We start from the raw sequence: 23,900 nt of genomic DNA on the forward strand, positions 1-23,900 counted from the left end.
TTGCTCCCTCCGGAGGCCAGCCCTCGAGGCGCGGGGCCGGGCCGGCGCGGAGCCCGTGCACCGCCTTGTGGCACCAGCAGAAAGGGACCCGGCCGCCCGCTCCGGCCCCGCGGCGTTTTCGGGGCAACCGAGCCTTGGCGCTGGCGGGTCGCGGCCGCTGGGGCTGCCCGCTGCGTGCAGAGCTGCCCCTGCATCCAAGGGGGCAAGGCCGAAATTTGGGGCGTTGCAGCTGACCTGGGCACTCGACCATTACAAACTAGGGTGAAAGGGGGGGGGCACCCCAAAGCGTTAGGTCCCAGGTTGCGGGGGGAAGGACAACGCGGGCGGCGCTGTCTCCTCGCCCCCCCGCCCCGGCGAAGGTCTCGTCTCTCTTTCCCTCCTTCAGCGCTTTATTTATTCCCTGTCCCGCGCTGCCGTCGCGGGGCCGGGCCGCGGTCCCCAGGGAAGGGACGCCCCGCCGGCTGCGGCTCCCGGGAGCGGGCTGAGCCCGGGCTCGGCCGCTGCTGCGCCCCGCTAATGCGCAACTGGCTCTTTCTTTTTCTTTTTTTTCCCTTTTTTTTTAAAGACTGTAAATATAGATAGAGCTTTATTTTGTTAATAAGACGACGAGTAACTTAACCTGTATATTTCACATACTTGTTTACAATCGTCTCCCCTCCCACCCACCCCCCTCGGCACAATAAAATGACTTTTTGGAGCAGAGAGCCGGGCTCGGACTTCACCCGCCTCGGCTTTTGGGACACGGACAGGGGGTCCTTCGGCAGCAGATACCTGGGCTGGGAGCCGTCAAACCAGGCTTGCAGGACACAGCCGGGCGGTGCTTTTTCCCCCCTTCCCTGCCCTTCTTCCAGCACATCGCCCTCCTCAAGGCTCTTCCTCCCTGGGATGCTTTCTCTTAGGCTGATTTTAGCTCCTTCCCCTGGGCTGCCCTGCCCTGGCCCACCCGTAGCATGTCTTAAGTGGCTTCCCTCTCCCTTTTCCCCTTCTCACCTGTTTTTGTCTCCCTCCATCCACGCCGGCAGCATTTGGGGTGCTGGTGCCACACCGCGAGCCTGCCAGGGCCCCGCGCTGTGTCCGGAGACACCGGGATGGAGACGTGGGATCGGCCTCTGGCTCTGCAGAGTGTTTGAAAGCAAGGGGCCAGGACGGCCCGGCAGGAGCTCGCAGCAGCAACTCAGGGAGCCGTATCCTACCAGCTTGGCTAAATTCCCCTTTTCCAGGCTGGTGCCTGTTGCCTGCTCCACTGGCAGGGGAAGAGGCAGGCGAGCGCTGCACACAAACCCCCTCGCACGCTGCAACCGCTCCCCAGGCCCCCACATCACCTGCGGGAAGGTCAAGGGCCCGAGGGCTGCAAGGGGACACGGGAGCAGGGCCTTTGGGAGATGCACCCACCGGCCCCTCTGCTCCTGCTCTGGCCTCCCCCTGCAGCAGCTCCAGGCAAGGAAGACGGGCTGGGGGCTCCCCACAGCCCCTCCGAGGCTGTCCCTGCACCTGCAGACTCCTGCATCAGTTGCCACAAACTTGCCATCCCCTAATTTCCAGCTACCAACAGCTTTTATTTTGCACCAAAACAAACAGCAGATGCAACAAAAGTCCCGGCTCTCGCTGGGGTGGGTTTCTGCACCCTTGAAGAGGGGGCAGCCGCCTGGTCCCCATCCTGCTCGCCCCATTTCTACAGGCCGAGCAGCTAAGGGATGCAGCAGAGCAGGGCTCTGCTCCCCCCAAGCCTTCAGCTGGTCTCGCCTACCAATCTGATGTGCAACAACTGTCATGAGCTGGGCAGTACTCAGTGGTGCCAGGTTCGCCCTCACTGAGCCCGCCGGGACAAAGAGCTGCTGTTTGCCAACCAGGGGCAAAGCTATGCCCGTTGCACAGGGCAGGTTGGCTTCGTCCCCTTTAACCCCCTGCCAGAAGAGGCACAAAGCTTTCTGGGGGCTCCGCCGTGCCCCAAGGGTGAGGGCTGACGGGGGAGCTGGACTCCAACAGCCAGCCTGGTCCCCTCGAGCCTTGCTGATCCCTTCCTGCCAGGAGGTGCCTGTGCTGAGCAGAGAAAAACGGCCCAGAGGGGCAGGACTGAGCCCACCGCTCTCTATTAGCCAGTGAAAGGGGAGGCTGGGCAGGGGCCGAGACCCCGGCGTCGGGGCCAGCACCCTGCTGCTCCCCCTGCGCCAGATGGAGCGGGATGCTGCAAGCAAAGCCGAGATGAGAGAGAGAGGGATAGGGGCAAAAAGAGACCACGGCCTCGGAAAAAAAACAGACATGGCCACAGGCTGAGTGTATTGCAGCGGGAGCTGGCACCCAGCACCTGCCAGCAGACAGCCGCCGGCCCCCGGCCCCGCAGCCGCTGCCTCGCACGGACACAGCCCAGCCGCGAGCCGAGCTGCAGCAGCACCAGCCCCGCGTTCAAAAGGGTCCCACGCGCTCCTGGGGCCAGAGAGAGCACGAAGGCCTGAAGCGAGACAGACCCCGGGAAGGGACAAGAGCCCAGGAGGGGCCCCGGGGCCAAGCGCTGCCGAGGGGTGACAGGGGACAGAGGGGACTGCGAAGGCGAGACGGGCACAGCGTGCGCGTCGTGCAGCTAGAGCAACTAGGCAGCGCTGGTCGTGGTGGTTGGGGCTGCCGGGTGGCAGGGGAGCATCCGTGTCCCCCCGCGGGGACAGCATTGAGGGAGCAAACTGGGTGCCAGGCGAGCAGTGGTAGTGCCAGCGCCACACGGACCCACCAGGCACCCGGGCTCGGCACTAAGGCGATGGTAAGGCTTCCTGGCGTAGGCTGGGGCCTCGCTGAGGCCGTGGTCCTCCTTAGTGTCTCATGGTCCAGTCTCAGGTATGTCCAGGGTCTCCTTTAATCGGTGGCTGGGTCAGAGATCCTCTTCCCCCTTCCCACCATCAGGATCTGCCCTCAGCCCCAGCTGGAGTGGGGAAGGGCAAGGGGGAGGCGAGGGCTGTGGATGCAGCAAGGACAAAATAGCTCAGGGTCTCACGGGCTGGAGATGCTATTTGGAAATCTGCAGAGCTGTGACTACCGGCTTCATCTTGAAGTACTGTTTAAATCTTAGCTTTGCATATCTGCCGAGAGAAAGGGACGGACATGAGACACTTGCTGCTGCCCTGGCCTCGAGTCCCCTGAGCGCAGAGCATCCCTCCAGCAAGGAGGGGCCATTGGGATCCATCTGCTCCAGCCGTCCCACACTAGGCCACGCCGGGAGCAAACGCCATGGGACCCGAGCAGAGCTTCCTAGTCAAAAGCAACAGGAGATGGCAGTGGAGCAATTGCTGCCATTTGCCATTGTCCTGCTGGGTACCTCGGACATGAATATGCTGCTTCCTCAGCGCTGGACATGCCTGTTTTGGCCAAGGACGGGGCTCAGCCCGCAGCGCTGACCCTTCCCCTCCAGCCCCGGCTCTCACAGCACAGAGCTCACTCACCCTAAGAAGTTAAAGTCTATGGTAGAGTATTTATCTTGGATCAGGCCCCAGCATGCCCAGAGGAAATGGGACGCCTATAAGAGACAAAATACAGATCAGAAACTGGGACAAGGTGCCCCTGCCCCCAGGAAATCACTCGCCTCTCTCCCGGCCAGATCCCAGACCTCCCGCAGCCGTGCTGGAAGGTCACCGAGTCCCAGGCAGCCAGGGGTCTGGCCCAAACACACATTTTTGTATGCTCCAGAGGCTGGTCCCAGCCGGGGCGAGGGATCCCAGCAGGCTGGGTGCTGCACAGCGCACTGCGGTGCCAGCCTCGGCGTCTGCAGCCGGGCTGGGATGGAGCACTATCCTGTACGACCCTCCTAACCCTGCAAGCGGTGGCAAGGGGGGATTGAGCGCTGCTGGGACAAATCCCCACTGCAGCTGCACGGGAACCTCAGCAAGCAGCCCAACTTGACAGCCCCACTTCCTTGCTGGACACAACCCCCGAGCTGATGCACGTGGTGGAGAATTGTTGCATCTCCAAACCACTGAACAAGCCCTTGCCCCCTCTTCCCTCCAAGGAGGGCCATCTCCTCCACACAAGTGTCGCCCTCCAGCTGCCTCCTCCCCACCTCCGGCACTCACTAAAGAAAACTTGTTCACTTGCACGTAGAGAGCCTCCAGCTCCTTCTCAGACACGGCTGCTCCTCTGCCTCCTTGGTCCTCCTGGGTCAAGCGCTTGTAGGCCTGCAGGTAGGAGCACAGCCACTGCAGCTGGATCTCCTTGCTGGGGTAGAGGCGGTAGTCCACCTCCTTCACACCTGCAAGGAGAAGCTGTGATTAGCAACAGCCAGGAGGAAGAGAAGGGGAAGGGGAAGGGGAGGGTTTCTCCAGAGCAAAGCAACATGACCAAGGGACTCTCCCCACACATGACCAGGGCAGTGAAATCATTGCAGGTCCAGGCCTGGAAACACAGAGGATCAACCTTCGGACTTGAGGCAACCCACCCAGCCGTCGCAACATGAGGAAAGAGAGCTGGGCTCTTCCAGACGCCGTGCCCTAGCAGCACTCAGGCCGCTCACTGCTGACAACCCAGGGCCCAAAGAAAGAAAAGACCCTCCCTTGCACATCGCTCTAACGAAGCACAGCCCTGGGAGGAGCTGCCTCCATTTCCTATGGCAGGATTGAGGGTTTAACTGCATCCTCCCTTCCCTGAGGGCAGGGAGATCATGGGAGAGCAGTTGCAAGCTGGGTGGTTGCCTTTGGTGCCACAGAGAAGAGCCCAACTCACCTGCAAACTCGTTGAAGTGATTCCCAATGTCGAAAGCCTGGTAGTTGTAGCCGGTGTACTCGTAGTCTATGAACCGCACGTGCTCTGCGGAAGCCAAAGCAAGAGCTGTTACGGGAGCTGAGGACCAAGCCCGTGCTTCTCAGCGAGACCAGCGAGCTCGTGTGCCGGCACGCTGCCCCCGGGGGCAAATCCCTTCCTGCGGAGGTGCAAAGCAACTGCCACCAACCTTCAGGGCCGTTGTAGATGATGTTCTTGCAGAGCAGGTCGTTGTGGCAAAGCACCACAGGGGACCCCAGCTGGGAGAGGGTTTCCTTCATCCAGGCCAGCTCATGCTCTAGCACTTCCAGGCTGGGCACATCCGGATGGAGGCTGGGGAAGAAGGGGGTGGAATCACTGCTGCTCACAGGAAACCTCTTTTGGGGCAGAGAGGAAGAGTTCCCCCTTGCTTCCTTCCATGCATTTTATAAACAAATTGATCAGTGATACAAAGCAGCTCTAATGAGGCCATTCATGGTGGGGAAACCAGGCTCAGTGTGGGGTGCCCAGCACCTCCCGAGCTGTGCTGCAAGGCACCCACGTGCCTGGCAGCTGGCACAGTGCATCCCCAGCCCTGCCCTTCTGCTCACTTATGCCTACATCCATCCCCAAGATTCACCAAATCAGCACAAGGAGCCACCCAGCGCTTGCCAGCCAAGCATCCAAGTAACCCAAGGGCAACAGGATTTTTTTGGACTCCCCGTGGGTACACGTATTTTTGATAACCTCCACAGTTTCAGTTCCCAGAAAAGCACTTGTTAATGATTACCTAATTGTCTGGATGTAAGGTGCAGACTTGGGTAAAGCCTGCCTGCAGTATGGCGAGTACTAAAGAAAGCCCTGGATCCCGCCACGACTGTTCAGAGAGCAGGGTTAATTATTTGCTTGCCCTCGAGTCCATTCGCCTCCATCACCTAGGGGGCTGGCCGCATCCTTCCAACACGTCCCGGCTCAGGCCGACGCAGTCACTCACCTGATGTGAACCGGGGCTCCTGGCAAGGCCTCCGCTGCCCAAAAAAGGGATGAACTGGCTTGAAATGGGGACTGCCTGCTCCAATCCATAGTGGATTTCTAGCATCCCCTCCACCAATGTTATCTGAACTTGGCAGCTCAGATCCCCACTGTGAGAAGGGCTGAGCTTCGCTTTATTCTAGCTATGGCTTAAAATGCAGGCCTCCATCCCGTGGGCCTCCCCTGCTCACCAGGGCTTAGCCAAATTGCTTGCTGATGGATTCAGATCCAGGAGTGGCTGCGTGGCTGGTCCCAGCACGGACACCTTCCCAAAAAATCTCCTGCTAGCAAACCCCAGCAAAGGCTTTACCTGGGAATCGGGGCTGTCTCCCCCAAGCCCGTATGAGCAAGACTTAGAGATGGGTGGGCAGCGGACGCCCAAGCCAGAGCCTGGCTCTTTGCGATCCCTCTGCCTTTACCTGGGGTTGGATACCTTTGGGCTGAGATCCATCTTCACGAGGGCGAGGTATTTGTGCAGTTTCTGCCACAGGATGGGCTTCGGGATGCTACCGTTGGCATGGATGGCGTGCACCCGGGCCATCTCCTGGGCCACCAGCCTGCAACAAGCCACAGAAGCGCAGGTAAGAGGCAGCTGGGCGCCAAGACCCAAAAAGCAGCACCCCTTAAAACAGGTTTGAGACATCTCAAAAGAGGCTTCCAAAAGCAGCGTTTAAAAATTCAGGGTCAAGACAGCTAAAAACTCCTTTCCACAGCACTTTTAGCTGTGTGTTGTTGAAAAATTTTGAGATATTGCCTGGGTCAAAAACAGCATTCACCTTTCCAGGTCAAATTTATATAAAAGCCGAGATTCTTGGGCAGTCTCTTCATTCACCGAAACACAGCAAAAATCCTGCTGCAGCCTCGGGATCACCAGGGAATTTGGCCTGTTTATCCCTCAGCACCATCTGGATTTGCGCATGCAAACAGTACTGGAGATACCTAGATAAAAGCACCCAGAAAGTGGTTGGAGCAACTGCAGGGAGGGTGAAAGCTGCTCAGAAACACAGACAGACCCCTTGTCCTGCTCCCGAGATGCACCGGCTCCCCTCCCGCGTCTCCAGCCCACGACAACGCTCCCTCCTCGGCCCCTCGCCTGAATATGCAGGGGTCCCGCACGTGGTCCGGTCCCAGGGCGATGCCCGGCGTGAACTCGTAGCACAGGCCGTTCTGGAAGGCGCAGTAGAGGTCGGGGGCACAGCCGTGGGCTTGCAGCACCTGGAAGTTTTTCAGCTCCGTCTCCCGGTCCACAAAAAGCTCCGTCTTCCTGCCGTAGATGCGGACCAGCACCGCGTCTGCCATGTCCTCGTCCGTGTAGCAGGCCACCAGCTTGTTGGTGATGCCATCGGTGAAAAGCTGCAGGGGGAGAGGAGCGGGAGGGTTGGGATGGCGGTGTGGTCCCCTGGGCACGCAGGGGAGAAGCTGCCCCAAGTCTCCCGAGCCCGCGTTAACGCTCGGGGCCCGCAGGCAGAGAGATGCCGCGACCCCCGTTCCAGCGAGCACAAGGGACTTTCCTCCAGGTCACGACCGGTGGCTGGACACTGGGTTTCCCTGCTTTGTAGCGTCACAAACAGCTGCCCAGGGAGGAAGCAATGGCGATAACAGGCAACGAGTGAATAACCCAAATGCTCAAGCATTTTTCCCGTTTTTTCCCAGGCAGAGCCTCTTGCGGGACAACCCCAAGGTGCAGCTACGGGAGAGGCTTGAGCGAGCATGAAGCAGCAGTGCACACAGCAGCTGGGAGAAAGCGCCTGGTGCGGGCGGTATGAGTTTGGGAGGCCTCAAGGTTCACCTGCAAACCTGCCCAGGGCCACGCGTGTGAAGCCTGAGCTTGGCAAAGCCCAGGGTGGTTTGGGTGGAAATCCACTGTTTTTCACCTGGGAGCTCAGGAACAGCTAGAGATACTGCATGCGCACTCAGCACCCAAGCCACCCTGGGAATCAGTCCCAAAAAATCAGCGCAAATCACTTGGCACAAAACAAACCCCAGCAAACAAGGCAGAGCAAACACCACCACCCCATCTCCTCCTCCTGACCCTCCCCGCGGGGCTGGGCCGCGCGCAAGTCACTGATAGGCAGAGACGTCGCTGCTGGGGACGTCTCTTGTCATTGCTCTGATGGCTCCTCACAGATGGAAAGCAAGTTTTGTTCTTGCGCCACCCTGGCTTGGCTGGCTGCCCGGGCACATGGAGTCCCCACGGCCGGCGTCACCTCCTGAGCCGGGGGAGCCCATGCCGCGGTCCTCTCCCTGCCCGGCGGGTGGCACGGGGCAGCTCCGATCGCCTCCAGTGTGTCGCAAGATTTGGGCCCCCATTGCCCAGCTGGGTGTGCGAGACCCCTGCCCCATCGCGGGTGGGATGCTCAGCAGCGCTGCACCCAACACAGCTCGTGCAGGAGATGGGGCCGGACGAGGGCCGCGGCTGGGCACTGCCTTTCCCCATGGAGTCTTCTCCACTCACATTACTTCTTTCCCCCCCTTTTTGGTTTAGCAAAACGGAGGAAATGCGATGCTGGTGGAACGGGAGGGGAGCGACGGCTCGTGCTACAGGAGCAGCGGTGCTCGGGGTGGGACACGCACCGTCTAATTTTAGACAACTCACTCAGCAACTCACGTTCCTATATAGGGTGCCTATATATAGGGCTCCCTATGTCGCCTCCAGAGGGAAACTCAAAGCACTGGAATTAGACACCTAAAGTTAGATGGCACAAATACCCCTCGTTACACAGCTGGGTGGTGCTGGCTCTCGGGGTGGGCAGCGGCTGGGGCTGCAACCCAGCCGCGGTCGCTAGCAGAGCTGCTGTCCCCTGGACTTGCACAAGGCTGCTGCTGTCTCACATGGAGCTGGGACAAGCTGAAGCTTTTGAGCAAGGAAGCAGCTCTTCCCGTGTCAGATAATTTGTCTTTCTGCCATGGTGCCACGCTTCGCTCTCTCCTCTCCTTGTCCTGCCAGACCCGAGAGACCAGAAATTCAGCAGGCAAAAGCTGCCACAGCCTATCAGGGCAAAAGAAGCGGCATCCTTGAGTCGATACCCTCTGCGAGCTGCACACGGTAGCGCACACATCAGCTGCGGGCGAACGGGATGGCTCCACGCTGAGCAGCTCAGCTCTGCCTCAGATGCTGGGTCCTCACTCTGCTTTGGTTTTGTTTTGCTGCTCAACAGCCCAATCAGCCCTTTCCAGAGGGTTTAATGGGATTACGGAGCCTTATCCCCCGCTGAACTCCACACCGTTAATTTTGGAGACTCACACGTCGCTTGTTGGTGCACGCATGCAGGGTCTCTCTTGCTTTGGAGACAGCACCTTCTCCAGCTCCCCATCAATGAGCGCAGCTGCTCAGGAGATGCCCAAAGAAGTTCCTCGTGGATCTGATGCATCAAAGGTACAGTCATTGACTGCTGTCCAAATACTTCCCTGGCGTTGTTGTACCACAGCAGCGGAGAGGAAGCAAGCGCAACTCTGCCCAAGGCACGAGGAAATCAAGGAGCCTTGCAGCAATTAAACAAGAGGCCAGACCCGAGCGCTGTGCAACGGCGTTGAAGAGAAGTGGCTCGGCCCCATGGTGCTACACCACGGCCAGGACGAGCCCCAAGTCGGACCTGCACGGTGGGCCACAGACCCGTCGTAGCTCCCCTCCTCCAGCTGCTGCAGAGCTGCCCCCAGCGCAGCCCCGCGGGCTCCCACGCTCGCTGCCTCCCCTGCGCGCAGACACGCGCCGGCCCCCGCAGGCGCTCCCACCTCTGCTCCGCAGCACGGGAGGCCCCAGCACATCTCCCCAGCTGGCGGCTGGGGAACCATCTCAGCGAGGCACCTGGTTGCCAAAGTTGGACTACAAAAGTCCTAGAAGACCGAGCAGAGCCCTCGGCCACGCTGCAGTCCTCGCAGTGGCTTGGCTCCACATCGCTACCGCTCTCATTATGGGATGGATGAGCAATGGAGGAGTGCGTGCTTGTCTGATAGTGTGGCTGGCTGACTCACTGACAAATGCCTGTGCCTTTTCCATGCAGAGATGCTTCTGAGGGACAGAGTCTTAGGGACGAGGAGTCAGAGCCCCGAGAAGGGACGTAACCTGGAGCAACAACATCTTTTCCCACTGGGGCCTGAACATCCCGGCAGCTGGAGGGCAGGTGGTGGGGGCACATATACCCCTTTTCCCCCCTCCTCGTCTTCTGCACCCTACCCCAATCTCTGGGAGATTTTTACATGCCACAAGCGCAGCCTGGTACAGTCACACTGAGCAGCTGTGCACTGATACCATGCAGCTAGGTGGTGTGAACTGGGCACCACTCCAGGCAGCAGAGAAAAGCTAACAGGAACACTAATGGGAACCAGCTGAGAACCAGTGCACAGCTCCAATCCCTTCCCAAGGAGTTCTTGCAACAGCAGTTGCAAGCTCCAGTGCATTTCCCTTAACTCCCAATTTTTTTTTTTTTTTAATTAAAAACATATACACGCACAAGCTGCTGCTGAACACTGACCACCCTCCAATGCCTGGAGACAACCTGGATACCAGAAAGCTGGGGTCTTTTATGAATATAAGTCTCTACACTATCAGCGCAACTGAGGCACGTTGTCCCCTCTGCTGTGCGCTAGGTGCTGTACAAACACGGAGCCCAAGACATTTGCTACCCTTAAAACTTTGCAGTCTGAGGAACTCTGAGCTTCCTGCCTATTACCATCTACCCTTTCATATGTATTTTCCTGCAGCTTCTTGTATTTAATTACACTTGGCTATTAATACATTTTTAATGACACTCCAGGCACATGAGAAGCATGTGTTTTTAGAGGACATGTACACACACATGCATGTATTTAAGCGCATCCAGGCCCAGGGCTTCCCCACTCCTGTGCCCACGACCAGGAGCCCACTGGCGACACAGACACCACCAGGCTCATGCTTCCAGCCCAGATGTGGTACCTCGGGGCAGAGGCGAGGAGGGCAAAACAGTCGGGACACCAGTGCCACTCACCAGCAAGCCCCATGCAGACCTGCTCATCTCTCTCAGCCGCTGCAGCAAAACCCTGCCAACTTGTGACAACCAAGCCCTGCACTGAATCCCACCTCCCACCCCAACTCGAACATCTGAAGCAAGAGACCCGGCAAAGGTGCGAGCCCCCAAGTAACCTCAGCGAGGACCGGCTCCAGGGAACAGTTACCCCCTGTGGCTGTGGGACCCAACAGCACCGCAGGCAGGGGTGCAGCACCCGCAGGGGTGACTCTGCAGGAGCACAGTGCATAGGCTGCCCCCCCCCCCCCCCAGCCTTTCCGACCTCGGCAGTCCCGAGGGACCCTGGGGACACACTTGCACTCGCAGTCATGGTTCAGCAAGTGCCCCAAGAGGTCCCCAAAGCCTGCTGGGGGCTTGGTGCTGGAGACCTTTGCACAGCTGATCAGTCCCAGCTATACTCCCAGACTGGGGGAGATGCTATACTCTCCTTGGCAGGCCCTATAGCCCCCCTAAGATGGGTCATACAGCAGCCCTGAGACAGGCCCTACAGCCCTGCCAGGCAGACCCTATAGCCCTCCCAGTGTGCACCCTACAGCCACCCCCAAGGATGGACCTACAGCCCCAAGGGTGTACTCGATAGCCCCCTCAGGCAGGACCTATAAGTCCCCCCGGGTGGGCCCTACAGCAGCCACCAGGTGAGCTCCATAGCCCCCTCGGGCGCCCCGCAGCCGGTGCGGGAGCTGGCCGGCGGGATGCGACAGCCGCTGCCCGGGGGCTGCGGGCAGGGTCCCCCGTCCCCCCCCACCGCGGCGGGCCGTACCTTGGTCTTGACCCGCGCCGTCTCCCAGGCGGGTCTCAGCTCCCGCATGAGCCGCAGCGCCCCGGGCAGCACATCACCCTCGTCCACCGCAATGCCGAGGTGGGGCACGGCCGGGACCCCGCCGCCGCCGCGCTCCGGGCAATCCGGGCAGCGGGCGGGCGGCACGGCCATACCCAGCTCGGCGCGCCCCGCGCCGCGGCCCATGTGCCGGGGGCTGCCGCGGGGCCGGCGGGCGCGGGGAGGAGCCGGCCGCCACGGCGAAGCCATGAGTCACGGGCCCTCCTCCTCCTCCTCCCCGCCGCCCGCCCGCCTCCCTCCCGCGGCAGCCCGCCCGCATTGTGAGCTCAGCGGGGCCCGGCACCGCGCGCCGGGGGGAGCGGGCAGCGCCCCGGTTCCGGCTCCGAACGGGGCAGCGCGTCCGCTCCGGTACCGCGCAGCGCTGCCGGACACCGCCGCTGCGCTCCCCCCCCCGCCGCAGCGCAGCCGGCACCGGACCGGGCACGGCGGCTCCCCCCGCGCACCTGCCGCCGGGGCCCGGCTGCACTGCGCTGCGCTGTTTGCCGAGAGCCCCGCCGCCCGCCTCGGGGGGCTCCTCCGGATCTGGGCTGGCCACTACAAGAGGCTGCAAGGTGCCTGGTACAGCGGGGCAAGGCTGGCGCGGCGGCGGGATGTCGCGCCTGCAGGCATCCTGGCGGGAGCCTGGCCCCAGCAGGGGCACGTCCCCTCTGGGGCAGATGGCCCTGCCCCAAGCCCGAGCGCCTTTTCACGCCTGAGGTGCTGGCCACCATATCGATGAGGGTTTGCAGGTGGGACAGACAGAGGTTTGATAATTAAAGATGGGAGTATTACTCACCCTTTGGGCCAACCCCCCCCCCGCCCCCAGCATGCTGATACCGCTCCAGCCTGCCTTCATTATCAGAGGAAATAACAACTGCACATGGCTTGCAGCAAAGAGAGCCCCCTCCAAAGCTTACAGCTGGCTGCAGCTGAAACCAGCTAAATGGACCATGGAGACTTGGGGGAAATCGTTTACGGAAGGGGAAAAAATAAAGCAGTCAGTTCCTTGCGTTTCTATATATAGAACAAGCTCTGTCAGTTTTAATAGGATGGTCATAATTGCTCTGGCCAGTTTGCTGGGCTGAGCGTGGCCTAATTGCTTGGCCATAACAATCAGAAGTGTTAATACAGGGCAGTTGCAGGTTAGCAGTGCCTTGCAGCCAGAACTGCGCAGCGGGAACCGGGAAATTGCCCTGGCAAAGGCTATTAGAGGTGTTAATAGGCTGGCTTAAGGGGCCCAAGGACAGCACCGCAGCAGCCCAGGCATTTTTTGTTCCCACTGCTCAGAACAACTGTGCTGAACGGGAACAGAACTGGATCCACAGAAACATCCTATTTTAGGCCACTCTGACTGTTTTCCAGCTAAGGGCTATAAGGCAGAAGCTGTCATGATTTTGTAAGTGTGCTTTTCCAAGCTCAGATCCACTTGCGTCTTCTCCACACCAGAGCCATTGCAGCGTGGAATAGGACAGAGAAGGCCCAGTTATTTTCAGGCAGAGAGTTTGCCTGCCGTAGGAAGGAAACGGAGAAGCTTGCCAGCATCTCTGTGCGGCCAAAAGGTTGTGCAGCGGCCAGGCTGCAGCTCAGAAGCTGCCCCGCGCGGATCCCCCCCCTCCTTGCGGCTTTGCCTCCCTCCCGCGCGCGCGGCGTTCGGAGGCCGCCGGTTCCCAGTCCCGAGGGTTTCCTGTGCTCGCGAGCAGATGTACAGAGGGCACACAAGTGCGCGCAGGAAACGCTGGATGAAAGGGAGAGATGCACTGACCTCTGGGGCCCATTGCCTGCACGGCCAGGCCCCCGGCGGTGTTCACAACGGTGCGTACCCGCCGCTACCTGTTCTCCCGGCTGCTGCTGCGGGAGCAATGGATCGGCGTCTGCAGACAGTGATTGAAACAAGTAACACCATTGGGTGGCTTGAATTTGCCAGCCCCGGAAACCTGGGGTTGTGGGTGCTGACCTGAAGAGGAATCGATGCTCGAGCTCGGCTATGCAGGCAGAGAGGCTGCTACCCTCCCACCGGGGACAAACATCCGCCTGTCCACATCCTCTCCCTGGGAGCCTGGGCTGCTGCTCTGCGTGGCAGGGAAGGGGACGAGGTGCCCCCAGGGGAGGGAGGGCTGGCAAGCAGGCCCTATGCTGCTGCCTACCTGGCTGGAAAGGTCACACAGCAGCAGCCGTTTCTGTGCTTAAAGGGACATCACGGATCCTGAAAAGTCATTGCAGCCTGAGAGTCATCTGGTGTCAGCCTGTGCTTCGGGCAGCACTGGGAATTTGTCAGCAGTAGTTGGCAGAAATGAGGGCGAGAAGCTTCTGCAAAGTGCTTGCACTCAGATGGTGGCTTGCTCCAGGCTCTGCTCCAGAAGCCCAAATGTGCTTTGCTTTGCAGGCACGCTTCCCAGGGCTCTGCTGCGGTTGTGAACCACAGCAGCCGCTGCCACCTGAGCTGGTCAAACTGGAGGCGAGAGCACATTGCAAACCGCTTGGCATCGTGGAGCTCTGGGATTAGCAGCAGATGCGCTGTAACTCGAACCACCGCAGCGCTCCCGCATGGCTCGAAACGTCAGCGGCCTGCCCTCCTGCTGGGCCAGCCTGCACGGGCGCTCCCAGCTCCAGCACGCGCCTGCCGCGTATCGCCGCACGCGGCCGCCGCAGAGACAAACCTCTGCTTGCTAGCTTGAGCCAACAGGGCAATGAAAACAAATCTGGGCACTGGGGTAGCAAGAGCTGCCTTCCTGGTGGGGCAAAGTCGGCCACCCTTAATCAAACACGCGGGCACCTTCCCCTCCCCAAAGAGCCGTAAAGCAAACGTACAACCTTGCCCCTCTTTCTCTGGGGGTAGGACTAGCGGGGGTAGCCCACACCGAGACAACTCTCCCGTTTGCCTCCTGTGGGAAAGTGGTTTGAGGGACAGAGACCGCCTGTAACCATGCACCTCCTGCAAAAAGGCGTGTTTGCTGTTTGCACTGGGGCATGACCTGGGGCTCAGTTTTGATGCTGCCCAGAGAGAGCTGAAGTGTAAATACCCCGTTTCCCAGGTCCGGCTGTTGCTGGGACCCTGGGCACGTTTCCAACCAGGGCAAGAGAGAACCTGAGCGAGCGGAGCGGGCAAAGCCCAGCCCTGCTGGCCTGGCCCCCCTGCACGCTCAGCCCGCTGCTGCGCTGCCTGGGGCAGCGGGGCGGCCGCTCCTGGAGCGTCCGGCGACGAGCCGTGCTGGGGTGGCATGCTGCCAGCGAGGGTAGGACGCGGATTAACCCCAGGCACCCGGAGCAGCGAGGGAGCATCCTCAGCGGCTTCGGTTTGGTCTCCTCCCGGCTCGCGTTGCAGGCTTCAGGGGAAGCTGCAAAGCACCAGTGGAGCAGGATGATGCGTTTTCCTTTACCTTGCGGTGGGCTAAGAGCATGTGTGATGTTACCATTGCTCAGCCCTGGGTGGGAGCTTCTCTAGCCTCATTTGGCATCAGGCTCTTAGGGCTGATCACATCTTCTACAGGGGGGTGCAGCATGGACACACAAGAAAGGAGGTTTATCATATCATCAAAACAACTCCAATTTGCTTACATGTAGAAGCACTGGCGCTAGCTGGGAGCGTGTCTCACTCTTGCACAGGGAATGATATAAAAGCAGAGTGTCTGCTATAATGAATCCCAATAAAGGAACACTTGTTTCCTAATTCTCTTAAAAGTCTGCCCCATTTCTCTCTCCTCCGCAAGAACAAGCATCAATTCAGCAGCCTGTTGCTTTGAGGGTTTTTTTTAATGCTAAATCATGGAAAGGGATAGGGTTAACACCAGCTCAAACTGTCATTAAATACAGCCAGATTATTTTTCCCCCACTCAAAGACTAACGCGGGCTGTGACAAATCGTCCCTCCTCAGTACATCTGCAACCTGCAAGCACCTCTGGTTTTGCTGCACGCTGGTTGTACTATTGCACATCACCCTGAAATCTCTGGAGCTGCCGCTCCGGACACGTGATCCCGCTTTGATCTCCACACTGAACATGCTCGGTAGAAAAAGCATTTCAGGCGCTGTTCCCCCCGAAAGCAAAGACTCTCGCAGAGCAGAGCGGGGGCTTGGGAGTGGGAGTGGGAGAGGCTTTGCAGTTGCTTCAATGCAGAGAGGAGGTGGTTGTGTTTCAAGGCAACGCTGTTCTCGTTCGTGCTTCCAATCGTTTCTTCTCGGCGGTACTCTTGCCTCCGAGCCGGCTCCCTCTCTCCGCCCCATCCCCGCTTGCCATCAGAGGGCCGTGGCAAAGCCGATGCGGTTGTTGCGCCGGTCAAATTTGGTGTAGTAGTGCCCGATGAAGGTGGCTCCTAGGATCCAGAGAGGGCCGGCCGGGGGTGGGATGTCCAGACCCGAGAAAGCCACGACGCAGACGTCCTCTCCGTACTGGGACTGCTGCAAAGAGGAGAGAGCCATGTGGTGACCACGGGGCTCGTAGGGAGATTCCCATTCCTGCCGAGCGACCCAGGAAGGGTCGCTATCCCCGGAGAAACGCCTTGGCCCCGACTTCCCTCTCTCTGGGAAGCAAGAGCCCTGGTTCTCTCGGTGCTTTGCTGCTCATCCCAAATCTCCCCGAAACCACCCAATAAAGCTGGGGGCTTATCCGGACACCGCCGCAGATTGGGAAGGGCTTTGGGAAGGAGAAGCATCGCGCTGGGGCGCGTTGCAGCCGCGCTAGGAGGTGCACGGCGGGATGCCCGCTTACCCGGAGGACGTAGGCTGAGCCGCTGAGCCCGTACGCCTTCCCCCCCAGGTGGAAGGAGACGTTGGGCAGCTGCGGGACTCTGTCACAGTCAACAACGAACTGTGGGAGGAAGGAGACAGAGGTGAGCCGCGTGCGCTGCGGGCAGGAACGGGCTGGGGTGAGGGCAGCCAGGGCGTCGGGAAGGAGGAGCGCGGCAGGGACGCCGGTTCGCTCACCTCTCCCTCGGCCATTTCGACCGCCCCGATGGCTTTCATCAGCACAGACACGGGGCCGGCCGGGCCGGTGATGTAGGACGCTCCCGTGTCGATTGCCACCGAGCAGCCTTCTTTGCAGAATAAAGTTTCAGCCCCTACGGACACCCTGGAGCGGGAGGGAAGAGGGGTGACACGGCGGCACGGCTGGCGCCTGTGCCCGCCGGCAAGCACAGCCCGGCCAGCCAGGTGAGCGCTGGCCAAGCCGAGCACGTGCCGTTCCTGGTGTTTCTGGGGCTTTGGGAACGCTCCCATTCTCCAATGTGAAAGCTAAGCTTAATCACGTACCTTAAAAAAACAAAACAAAACAAAGCAAAGCAAAGCAAAGCAAACCACAAAGCAGATTTGTTTCAGTGCCTCACGCTACTTCTGCGGGACTAAAGGGGATGAAACTCTTCCCCTGCTGCTTCCCGGTGAGATCAGCCCACAGGGCCACCCCCTCCGCGCTCCCCGGCGGGCACCGCGGCTCCTCGGGGGCCGACGCAGCGTGCCGTCGGCACCCGCCAAGCGAACGCAAGCCTCCACGGACCGCGTTGCCCCCGTCGCCGCGCGGCCGGCAGGCGTTTCCCGGGGGCTGTTGGCAGGGCTGGGCCGTTCCCCGTCTCACCCCTTCATGCTGATCTGCCAGTATCCGTTCTTGCTGACGCTCAGGTAGTGGAAGTCCCCGGTGTAGTAGGCTGGGTCGCTTCCCCCGAGGATTATTTCCCCACCGGGTTTCAGAGGGGAGTTCCTGAGAGGCAAAGCACAGCGCGGTTTCCCCCTTCTGCCCCCGTCCCCGAAAAGGCCGGGGAGAAGGGAACCGGCCCCGAGGTTCGCTGACCCGGTTAGCAGCGGCGGAGCGCGAGAGTTAACGCACAGAGGTGGGAAAGACGCCAGGAGAAGGGGCTGCACCGCACCGCGGTCCCCGAGCCGCTCTGCGCGGGCTCTCGGGGCCGTCCGCGCCGAGCCGGGCGGGGGGCAGAGGGCCCCCGGCCGGAGCTGCGGCACCGCGGCAGCTCGTACGAACCCGCGCCCGGCCGCTCGCGCCGGGAGCCGGCGGAGCATCCCGCCCGGCCCCGGAGGCGCGGGGGAGTGTTAGTGGGGCGCCGTCTCGAGAGCGCTCGCGCTTTTCGTCTTCTTACTTGGAAGCTCTGCAAAGAGAGAGATGCGCCGTGAACCTGTGAGCGGAGGGCGGCTGCTAGTACCGCTAGCAAAGCTGGAGACTTTGTTTGACAGCAACAAACGAGCCAGGAGCGGCCGTTCCCAGGGTGGGCAGCCCTGCAGGCAGCTGTGGATGAACAGCTGCTCAGCTCCACCTCTTGTGCTGCCTCCTGCCACCCCAGCTCCTCCAGGCATCCGCCACGCGTGGTGCCCGTGCCCCCACCCCAGCTCAGGTCCCGCTGGCCCTTGCAACCCTAGCTGCAGCTCTTTCCCAGTCCCGAGATGCAAACTCAGCACTGGTGTTTGCAATACCCGCGCTCTGCGAGAGAAATGCCCTCCCCAGTCCAGGCGCCTGCTCCCTGCGAGACCCACCGGCTGTAGTAGACGGAAAATACGTCCTCCTTGAGGATCTGCTGGGAGAGGATCCGGTCGAAGACGGGGGTGATGCCGTCGATGGCCTGGCTCGGGTAGCCCATGCCCAGCACCCCGTCAAACCTGGCGAAGATGAAGGGGAAGGCAGGCAGCGCCGTGGCCTCTGCGAAGACCTGGATGATGGGGATATCTGATACCTGGGGAGGGGAAGAGCACGAGCACCTTTGCAGGGAGCTTAGGGGGCAAATCCCCCCTGCCCGAGTCCCCTACTTTTAGTAACTAGTGTGCTTGTAGCAGGGAGAAGAGCTGTGTGCGCGGGTATCACTCCTTACCCGCGGAGGCAATTCAGGGGTCTGCAATTCAGGGCAGGCACTCACCATGACGATGTCCTGGCTGAGGAAACCTTTGACGCTCCCCGTCCCGTAGCGGATAGCGAACCCCGTGCCGTTCGCAATGTAGGTGCGTGATTTAGAAGAGTCGTAGCGGCTGTGAGAAACTGAGGAAGGGGAACGTGCATCAAAGTGGAGGCGAGGAAGGCGGCCGGGGCAGGGCTGCTCCCCCAGCCTCTGGGGGACGAGTGTCCCAGCATGAGGAGGCTCCGCAGCAGCAGAGAGAGACCCAGCTGCGGGAACCTTAACAGTGCCAGCCCGCTCTGAGCACCCTACGGAGATGGAGGGCCCTGCAGGGCTGAGGCTGGATGGCGTTTCTCCCCCCAACCCCATTCCCGGGGCCCGAGGGTGCTCGCGGCGCGGCCCGGCACTCACCGCAGGCACTGTACAGGGGTGAGCACTTGTGCGACGGCACCCACAGGTTAGCCGAGCCCGTGTCAAAGACCACCTTGAAGGTCTGCGCTGGGGTGCCGATGCTGATCTCCCCGAAGTACTGGGTCTGCAGGAGGCACAGCATGGGGAGCATCACGGCTCATGCAGCAGAGAGGGCTCGTACCTCCTCCCCACCCCCCCAATGAGGTGGCGTTCAGGATTTCGGAGCTGGGGAACATCCCTCCCTTCCAGCCACGGCAGCGCTGGGGTCAGGCTGGGCGGGTTGCACAGACCAAGGGGCTGCGGGATGCAAGTGCCGCTCTGCTGCCAGGCTCAGCCGCAGGGACGGCGCGTGGTGAACAGGCAGCGCCAGGCGCCAGAGCATCCCTGAGCTCGGGGGGGTGAGGCACCGAAATCGGGAGCTGCCAAGGAGGAACGGAGGTGGGCACAGACACATCGCCCTGCCCTCCACCAGGGTCGCAAGGGGTACCGGGGCTCGCATCAGGTGAACAAGCCGCTCGTTCGGAGGAGACTCACATCCAGGTAGTTAGTGAGGATGGTGGGAGCCGTCCCGTTTCGAGGGTCAGCCGCGCCGTGGCGTTTGCTCTGCTGCAGCTCGGGGAAGACGTCCGACACCTTCACGCCCATCTCCTGCAGCGTCTGGCGGATGGAGGGCATCCTCCTCAGGGCGATCCTGCCGGCCGAGCAGAGAGGTCCATGGGGCCACCGCCCAGGAGACCACCCTCGCTCCCCACACAGTCCTGCCTCGGGAAATCCAGCCGGGGGCTCTAGATGGCAGCAGTTCCCCGCCGCAGCCCGCCGGGCACCTGAGCACCGGGGCCGCCAGGCCAGGCCTTGCTCCTGCTAGCCCTACGCCAGCCCTGCTAGCCACACCGGCCTCCGGAGCCCCGTCCCACCAGGACCAGGGCAGACGGTGGTGGCTTGGGGACACAGGCTGGGGTAGCGCTGCCCAGTGGGTGCCGATAGCGCCCAGGTCCAGATGTGGCTGAGCGCAGCCTGTGCAGGTCCAGGCTCAAGGATGGAGAAGACAGTGCTGGCCCCTGGAGCCTGCGGGCAGACGCGGCAGCCTCTTCCCGCTGCATACGGCCAGGGAAGGGACCTCTGAGGGCTGGGAAGAGGTAGCTCCTGCTGCAGCAGATATTTACCGACGCTGGGGGGCTATACTGCTCTCGCAGCACAGAGCGACCATAGCCGGGTTTAGCTGAGCAGAGCCCAGCCTGGGGCTCAGCTCTTTTGGATTGCAAGTGAAGTGCTTCATCTTGGCCTGCTTGCTGCCCCCCTCCCCTTTTTTCGTTTTTGAAAGAGAGACGCTCCTAAGCCATGCAGTGCTCAAAGGGAGAGGGGAAGAGGAGCAAAGGAGACCCAGAGGTGCTAGTGAGAAAAAGAAAAGGAGAAGGAAAGGTGTTTTCCAGTGCTTTGAAGGCCTGCAGCTGCCCGAGGTGGTGCAGGAGCAGAGTCCTCAATCCTCAGCACCAGCCAAAGCACCAAGAAATGACGGGAGACAGCAAGACCCGGCGCATTGCAGCCCACAAGCAACGTGCTTTGACTGCTACCTTTGCAGACCCTGGGCTGGCGAGTGGAAAAGGCCGGTGCCCCAGGTCACAGCCACAAAGAGCAAATACCACTGCACCCTGCCGCTTTGTCCTGCCGGCATCACGAGCTCTCCCCGGGCCACCTCCTCCTTTGACAGCAGATTCCTTCGTGTCTCCAAGGGGAGGGTGCTTTTATAGCCTGAGTTTCTGCATCCACATGGGTTTCTCCTCCCTGTGGGCTGGGGGAGGGCTGCAGGCTGGGGAACGCTGCCCACTGGCACCCTGTGCCGGTAGCCGGGGTGGCCCAGGCCGGCGAGCCCTGCGCAGGGCAGACGGCAGGGCCGGCAGGTAGGCACCGCTGCGGGGCGCGGCTGGCACGGGGAGCTGTGAATAGCTCGGAGCTGCTAACCCACACCCTTTGCAATTAATAGCATTTCTGCGTGTCAGCGCCAGGCCATCGCTAACACGGCATGTGCAGGGCACGGGCCAAATGCCTGCTGGTGTCAATCAGAAGAGCAGCGCTGAAGGCAGCGGTGATGGCTCAGGTCTAACCAGGGCTTGCTTAGTCGGGCACCTGGGGCATGCTCTGGCCACAGACAGCTTTACTAGCCCCACGCTGCAGTGGGGGAAAGGAGGTGCAGAGAAACAGGCTTTCCCCAAAGAGCCGAGAAGAGCAGGCTACGGCACTCAGCTGCAGCCCCCTCAGCCTCACAGACATCAACTGCAAAACCATTAGACCACGCTGCCCTTTCGGGTGCTGCTCAGAGCACACTGTAAGCGAGGAAAGCACCGCTCAGCCCAGTTATACCAGCCAGTGGGCACAGCCTCCTTGAATGCAGAGTCCAGGTGCAGAGAACAGCGAAACTCATTGCAGTTGTTGCATATGATGTTATGCCAAGGTAGATGTGCCCATGGCCTGCACAGTCACACTGTGGTCAGGACGAACAGTCTGCTCTCTGCCCCACACCAACAAGGTGCAAAGGTGCCCAGCAGCCCAGTGTGGCTCTGGGTGCCCGACCTGCTGCACCTGGTCCTGCTCTGTGTTTTGGAAGGGGAAAGAGAAAATTCCCCCTTGTCCTTGGCACTGTTTCCCAGCTCTGATCCCCCAACCTCCCCCTGGAAAAGCAGGCATTTCCAGAGAAGCCCTAAGAGGGCAGCAGAGGGGGTGGGCTGCTTCCCTAGGTTTTCCCATGGGATGCCTTGGCCAGGAGCAGGGATTTCCCCAGCCCAACAGCCTGAAGGGCCTTTCCCAGGCTGCGGCCAGCCCAGGGGCTTGGTGCTCCCAACAAGCACCCTCCACGACCCGGACCAGGCAAAGGTGGACAGGGCCTGTTAAAAGACTCAAATCTGCCTCTTATTTGATGTAAGACCAAGGCATGCAAAGGGAACCTGCAGGCCACATGTTACCAGGAGGGTATCTGATCTGCTTTAAAAAAATCCCAGCTTGGGCTCAGAGGACTCGTTGCCACAAGGTGCATTGCTGGTCCCATCCGGGAGGGTTTAAACTGGCTAAGTATGGGCTCTGCCGCTTGGTGCCGGGGAGCTGAGCACCCGCCCCGGTGCATGGAGGGCTCCCACGGGCTGCAGGTCTCAGCACTGCGCCCGGCCCAAGCGCGGAGGCTGCTCGGTGCTGGATCAGGTCCCGGGGCTGCAGGCCAAACACTTGATCTGGGGGAACCTCGATGGGAAACTACTGTGACGGCAATAAAAATGTTCTCGGAAGAAACTCGATTACATAACAGCCCTTGCCTCGAAACACCCAGCTACATGAGCACGCTGACGCGCTCCTGTTGCAGATGGCGTTTATTCGGGGCACTGCTGCCACCCTTGTCCTGCGGGTACCAGTGCCAAGGGGTTACCGGGGGCCGGGAGGCCCCCCCCAAATTACAGACAGGTCCTCTCCAAACCAGAGCTTGAGAGTCTTCCTCCCACGCTGGGTTTCTGCAGCGTTTGGAGCTGGGGGAAGGCTGAACTTGAGCGGGTGCCCGAGGGCACCAAGGCTCAGCTCCGGCCGGCTGGGCTGCTCCATGCCAGAGCATCCTGGCCCCCTCCTGCACCAGCCGGTTCTGGCCCCCCATCCCACCGGGCTTTGCTCCATGGGTCAGGGCCCGGCTCCCCTGACGTCTTTTCCCACGCAGGGTCCCGGCGCCGCCGGCCCCGGACTGCGTCACTCGAGGGAGCCGCGTGCCCTGGGCACAGGTTGCACCGGGGCGCAGGGGTCAGGAGCCCGGCCCGGGCCGCGCTCCGGGGCTGCGGCTGGGAGCCGCAGCAACATGAGAAAGCTCCTGGCGAGCGGCCACCAGACATAAATCCCCTCCCAGGGCATCCCACAGGCTCTGTTTACTTTGCAGAGCCGAGTTTCCTAAAGGAGAGGCCAGGGGCTGCGGTGTGACTTCAAGGACGAGGGGCCACGTCAGCCGGGGAAGGTGGTCCCAGGCCGCGGGACCGTGGGGCTCTGGCATTTCCAGCTCCCCTTTAGCCCGGGGAAGGGGGAGGCGCTTCCGGGAGAGCCCAGGGCACGTCCGAGGGATGCTGGAAAAGGCAGAGCCTGCAGAGCAGCTCCCCCTGGGAGGGACAGATGGACGGGCACTCATCTCTTGCAGGGTCAGAGGTGGAGCAGGAGTGGGCTGGGAAAGGTGGAGGGCTGGGGGCACCGGGTGGGAAGGCAGCGCTGCGCCGGTACCTGCCTCTCTGCACCCCAGGGCTCGCAGCCCCCAAGGGCGACAGCCCTTCCCTGCACAGGAGACTGCGCCACAGCCCCTTGGGCGGGAAACACAGGTATAAAAGGGAAAAAAGACTTACTCGAGCCCCTCACAGAGCTGCGGAAGAACTGGGGGCTGTTGCCCCTTAGCACAGGGCACCTTCCTTGGGTGCAAATATCTGGAGGTCTTAGCTGAGCCCTGCTGCCTTCCAGGGAGGCTCTGGAGCACCGCACATTTATCACATCCATCCGGAGCAGTGTGCTTACTCGGCCCCGTCTCCTCTGCCCTCCTCACCTGTCCCCGCAGCCACAGGAGCAGCTGCTCGAAGGCTCCTCGAGACCCTGCAGTGCATTTTTTAATGCACCTCTGCCAGCAGCGAGCACAGACCAGCAGCTGGTGCATGGGAACAGAATTGAAAAGACCTGACGCAGGGCTTTAAATAACCAGCCAAAGGTGGGCTTGTGCCCAAGGGTGCAGGAATGGGGGATACAGAGGAAGGAAAGAGAACGTATGGCGTCGCTCCGCAGCGAGCCAGGCTGGGTCTGGCAGGGCAGGAGGCTCGCGAGCACAGCCGAGATACCCCCGGTCCCAGAGACCCTCAGCAGCTACAAACAACCAATAGTCACACAGACCATCTCCAGCACATTTTATCAGCAGGGAGGATGCTTAATTCGTCCCACCCAGCCTTGAAGCGACCGTGCCTTCTGCTAACAAAAGTGACGCTTGCCCTGAGTATTTGCAATGACTGAAGGTACCAGGCCATCAAGCAAGACTGCAATTTCCCCTGCCTGATTTGTGCGCTAATGTTGGAAACCTGCTGTGGTTCGCTGGAAAAGGCTGGCATTTCATA

The 23,900-nt window shown here is 60.9% G+C and overlaps 2 protein-coding genes across 4 annotated transcripts; both read right to left on the bottom strand.

The window, feature by feature from the left end:
- Positions 1–712: 712 nt before the first annotated feature.
- Positions 713–13,416, bottom strand: ETNK2 (ethanolamine kinase 2). Of its 3 annotated transcripts, none has more exons than XM_068917921.1 (8): positions 11,512–11,778; positions 6,842–7,101; positions 6,168–6,305; positions 4,928–5,070; positions 4,702–4,785; positions 4,056–4,231; positions 3,429–3,502; positions 713–3,068 (listed from the first exon to the last, which is right to left on the bottom strand). In XM_068917921.1, the coding sequence occupies exons 1-8, from the start codon at positions 11,776–11,778 to the stop codon at positions 2,996–2,998; spliced, it is 1,215 nt and encodes a 404-aa protein (XP_068774022.1). In that variant the 3' UTR covers positions 713–2,995. The 3 variants fall into 3 exon arrangements, with proteins under 3 accessions (XP_068774022.1, XP_009670558.2, XP_009670557.2); XM_009672263.2 differs by lacking the exon at positions 11,512–11,778 and adding an exon at positions 13,331–13,416 and having other exon boundaries at positions 1,271–3,068; XM_009672262.2 differs by lacking the exon at positions 11,512–11,778 and adding an exon at positions 8,993–9,315 and having other exon boundaries at positions 1,271–3,068.
- A 1,885-nt stretch (positions 13,417–15,301) lies between these two features.
- Positions 15,302–20,511, bottom strand: REN (renin). The gene is made up of 9 exons (XM_068917920.1): positions 20,370–20,511; positions 19,333–19,489; positions 18,799–18,922; positions 18,412–18,530; positions 18,035–18,231; positions 17,130–17,252; positions 16,487–16,631; positions 16,272–16,370; positions 15,302–15,961 (listed from the first exon to the last, which is right to left on the bottom strand). Exons 1-9 carry the CDS (start codon positions 20,468–20,470, stop codon positions 15,800–15,802), a joined length of 1,227 nt encoding a protein of 408 aa, XP_068774021.1. The 5' UTR covers positions 20,471–20,511; the 3' UTR covers positions 15,302–15,799.
- Between the last annotated feature and the right edge of the window lie 3,389 nt (positions 20,512–23,900).

The sequence above is a fragment of the Struthio camelus genome, chromosome 24 (assembly GCF_040807025.1).
Source record: "Struthio camelus isolate bStrCam1 chromosome 24, bStrCam1.hap1, whole genome shotgun sequence".
Classification (NCBI taxonomy): domain Eukaryota; kingdom Metazoa; phylum Chordata; class Aves; order Struthioniformes; family Struthionidae; genus Struthio; species Struthio camelus.

Bases quoted from the DNA above. Each gene is read 5' to 3' on its own strand.
- ETNK2 (XM_068917921.1), bottom strand. From the start codon at position 11,778: ATGGCTTCGCCGTGGCGGCCGGCTCCTCCCCGCGCCCGCCGGCCCCGC. The intron at 6,306-6,841 runs GCGAGGGGCCGA...GGCTTGTTGCAG, and splicing joins CGGGACCCCTGCATATTCAG to GCTGGTGGCCCAGGAGATGG. The intron at 4,232-4,701 runs GTGAGTTGGGCT...TTCTCCTTGCAG, and splicing joins TCACTTCAACGAGTTTGCAG to GTGTGAAGGAGGTGGACTAC.
- REN (XM_068917920.1), bottom strand. From the start codon at position 20,470: ATGCCGGCAGGACAAAGCGGCAGGGTGCAGTGGTATTTGCTCTTTGTG. The intron at 17,253-18,034 runs GTGGGTCTCGCA...TTTGCCTCTCAG, and splicing joins TTTTCCGTCTACTACAGCCG to GAACTCCCCTCTGAAACCCG. The intron at 16,371-16,486 runs GTGAGCGAACCG...TTCCTCCCACAG, and splicing joins TCGAAATGGCCGAGGGAGAG to TTCGTTGTTGACTGTGACAG.